The sequence below is a fragment of the Nyctibius grandis genome, chromosome 16 (assembly GCF_013368605.1).
Source record: "Nyctibius grandis isolate bNycGra1 chromosome 16, bNycGra1.pri, whole genome shotgun sequence".
Taxonomy (NCBI): Eukaryota; Metazoa; Chordata; class Aves; order Nyctibiiformes; family Nyctibiidae; genus Nyctibius; species Nyctibius grandis.
Window position 1 is genome coordinate 6,899,732 of NC_090673.1, and position 2,562 is coordinate 6,902,293.

Genomic DNA, 2,562 nt, shown 5'->3' on the forward strand with positions numbered 1-2,562 from the left:
GCATGCCGGGAGGCGCGGGCGGGGCGGGCTGGGCCCTCGCCGGCGGCGGCTGAGGCGGAGCGGCGGCGGGTCGCGATGCTGCGGCGGAAGCCGACGCGGCTGGAGCTGAAGCTGGACGACATCGAGGAGTTCGAGAGCATCCGGAAGGACCTGGAGGTGCGAGCGGGGCCGGCCGCGGCCGCCCCCGGCGGGTCCGCCTCCCCCCGCCCGGCAGCGCCCTAACGCGGCCCCTTTGCCCCGCAGAGCCGCAAGAAGCAGCGGGAGGAGGCGGAGGTGGCGGCGGCGGCCGGTGAGGAGGCGGCCATCGCGCTGGGCGCCGACCACAAGAGCCGGGAGCAGATCATCAACGACCGCATCGGCTACAAACCGCAGCCCAAGGCCGGCGGCCGCGCCGCCCACTTCGGCACCTTCGAGTTCTAGCGGCGGGGGCGGCCCGGGACCCCCGGCTGAGCGGGACGCGGCGCCTGGGCAGCCGGCAGCCCCCCGCGCCGGCCGGGAGCGGCCCTGGGGCTGGCGAGCCGGGCCTCTCCCCCACCCTCGGCTTTGCTGTTGTTTTGTTTTGGTTTTGTTTTGTTTTTTAAGTTTGGGTAACACGTCTGTGAATGCCCCTTGGCCAAGTGTTTTGTTTTAAATAAATGTCTTTTTTAAAAAAGAAAAAAAATCACACAAGCTGCTTTAAATGGCTGTGGAGACCACACAGGCAGGGATGGAAACACCAAGACCACCGGTGTTTCCCAAGACGGCAAGGAGGTAAAGCACTTCCTCGTCAAAGGATCTGGGGATGCTTTGATTTAGTAATCTTAAAAATGGCATCACTGGGATGTGTTCATTTAAACCTTTAGCCCTACAAGCTGGTGACCCTGCTGAGGAGAAGATGCTGGAGAGCATCTGGTCAGTGTTTTACAAGCCTGTGTGAATAAAGGCAGCGGGTGTCACAACTCTGGGTGCAACAGGCAACACTTCTAGACGCTGCTCTCTCATTTTCTGAGGCCAGGAAAGAAGCCCCCAGGTCTGTTAAAATCAGCTCATCCCAGACATCTCACAGCGGTGGCTGTACAGCTGCTTCTCAGAGTCACAGCTGGGATGTGGGTTGGGCCCTTAGCAGGGAACGGCTGGACGCAGTAGAACATACCAGGCACACGGACGTGGAATAATATCCTGTATCTTCTGATTCAGCAGTTTTTCCTTTACGCTTCTCCGTCTCACTTCCATTCAGCACTGGGGAGTGCGTCACCCCAGCTGCACTGGTTTGTCACCCCAGCTGCACTGGTGCGTCACCCTGAGATGGAGTTGCAGGTAGCTGCCAGCAATGTTTGTTGCTCGGATCAAAGGTCACCAACTATTTCCTTATAGATGGTGTCACATAAAAAGCAGAAAGGTGGGTTGATTTCTGACACACTAACCAGCACGTACCTGAATTTATAACGGTGATTCTACCCCCGTCAGCTGGCTGGGCACGTAGTGAAAGGTGAGATAATGCAGAGCCCCGAAAAGGAGGAGTCTAGTGTGCAGGCAGGTGACCTGAAGGAAGCAACTTCTAAAAACATAAGCAGCTTGTGGGTGTTTAAGAAACTGTTCCCTGGGAGGGCGGCCGAGCAGGGTGCCAGCAGCCCTGGGGCCTGCACCAGGACACCCGCAGGGAACGCAGAGGTGGGACTGGAGGCTCGCTCTGCTCCGGGCCGGGACTGTTTTCTGCCATCTTCCAGCACAGCGATCAGTTGTATTTTTTCAGTGTCCCAAGCAATGCTCCACACCAAACTTGTTAAATTTATGCTTTGAGTGTTGTAAATGCATCACATTTCAGGTCAGGCTGGGGAAAGGTACAGAACTTGAAACTTTTCGAACTATCAAACTGCAAAGAACCACAGTCTGGTCACTGCTTTTGCTGTCTAACACCACATAAAACGATCAGGGATTGCTCTGCTATTCAGGCATTCCCAGCGTGCCCCAGCTCTGACAGGGAAACATCTTAGGAGGTTCCAGACATCCTTCGGTTGCACAGGGGAAGAAAAACAAACCTGGCCCCTCATTTCTCTGGTATGGATGAATACAATCTAGAGTAAAACTCTGGGAGGGAGACCGGGATTCCTCGCTGCACACAGACACCTTCCATGCACCGAGGGGGCTCATTATTACAGCTCCCTAAAACTCTTGTCCTTCAATTCCTTCCTCTGTAGGGGAAAGCAGATCCAGGAGGCACGGATTCCTCTCTCCATCTCAGCTTTCCCCACGCTCTGCAAAGTGTAACTGGACTGAAACAAACGGCGACTCATGCGTCAGTGCCTTCCCGCATTCGCCTTCCAGCAGCTTCACGGCTTATCACCGGTGGGCAGGGGGGGCCCAGAGGATGCTGCTCCTCACTCCCAGCCCCCTGGAGATGGACACTCAGCCAGCGGAAAGGGGCTGGGGAAGGCCAGGCCAGCGTTCCATGGCTGCAGGGCCTCTTGCTAATAAAAGCGGGCACTCGCTCTTGGCGTCACTTTCTGAATGCTGCAGTAAGAGCTGCCAGCCTCTACTTTAGCTCCAGGCTCCGCATCGAGGATTGCCTCCAAAACACACATC

The 2,562-nt window shown here is 56.7% G+C and overlaps 1 protein-coding gene across 1 annotated transcript; it reads left to right on the top strand.

Moving 5' to 3' along the window:
- The first annotated feature begins 6 nt into the window (after positions 1–6).
- CDC26 (cell division cycle 26) lies at positions 7–669 on the top strand. The gene is made up of 2 exons (XM_068413792.1): positions 7–156; positions 244–669. The coding sequence occupies exons 1-2, from the start codon at positions 76–78 to the stop codon at positions 418–420; spliced, it is 258 nt and encodes an 85-aa protein (XP_068269893.1). The 5' UTR covers positions 7–75; the 3' UTR covers positions 421–669.
- Positions 670–2,562: the final 1,893 nt, after the last annotated feature.

What these genes read in the sequence shown, in the direction of transcription:
- CDC26 (XM_068413792.1), top strand. Translation starts at nt 76, where the DNA reads ATGCTGCGGCGGAAGCCGACGCGGCTGGAGCTGAAGCTGGACGACATC. An exon ending in GCATCCGGAAGGACCTGGAG is followed by an intron (nt 157 to 243) that starts GTGCGAGCGGGG and finishes TTTGCCCCGCAG; the next exon opens with AGCCGCAAGAAGCAGCGGGA.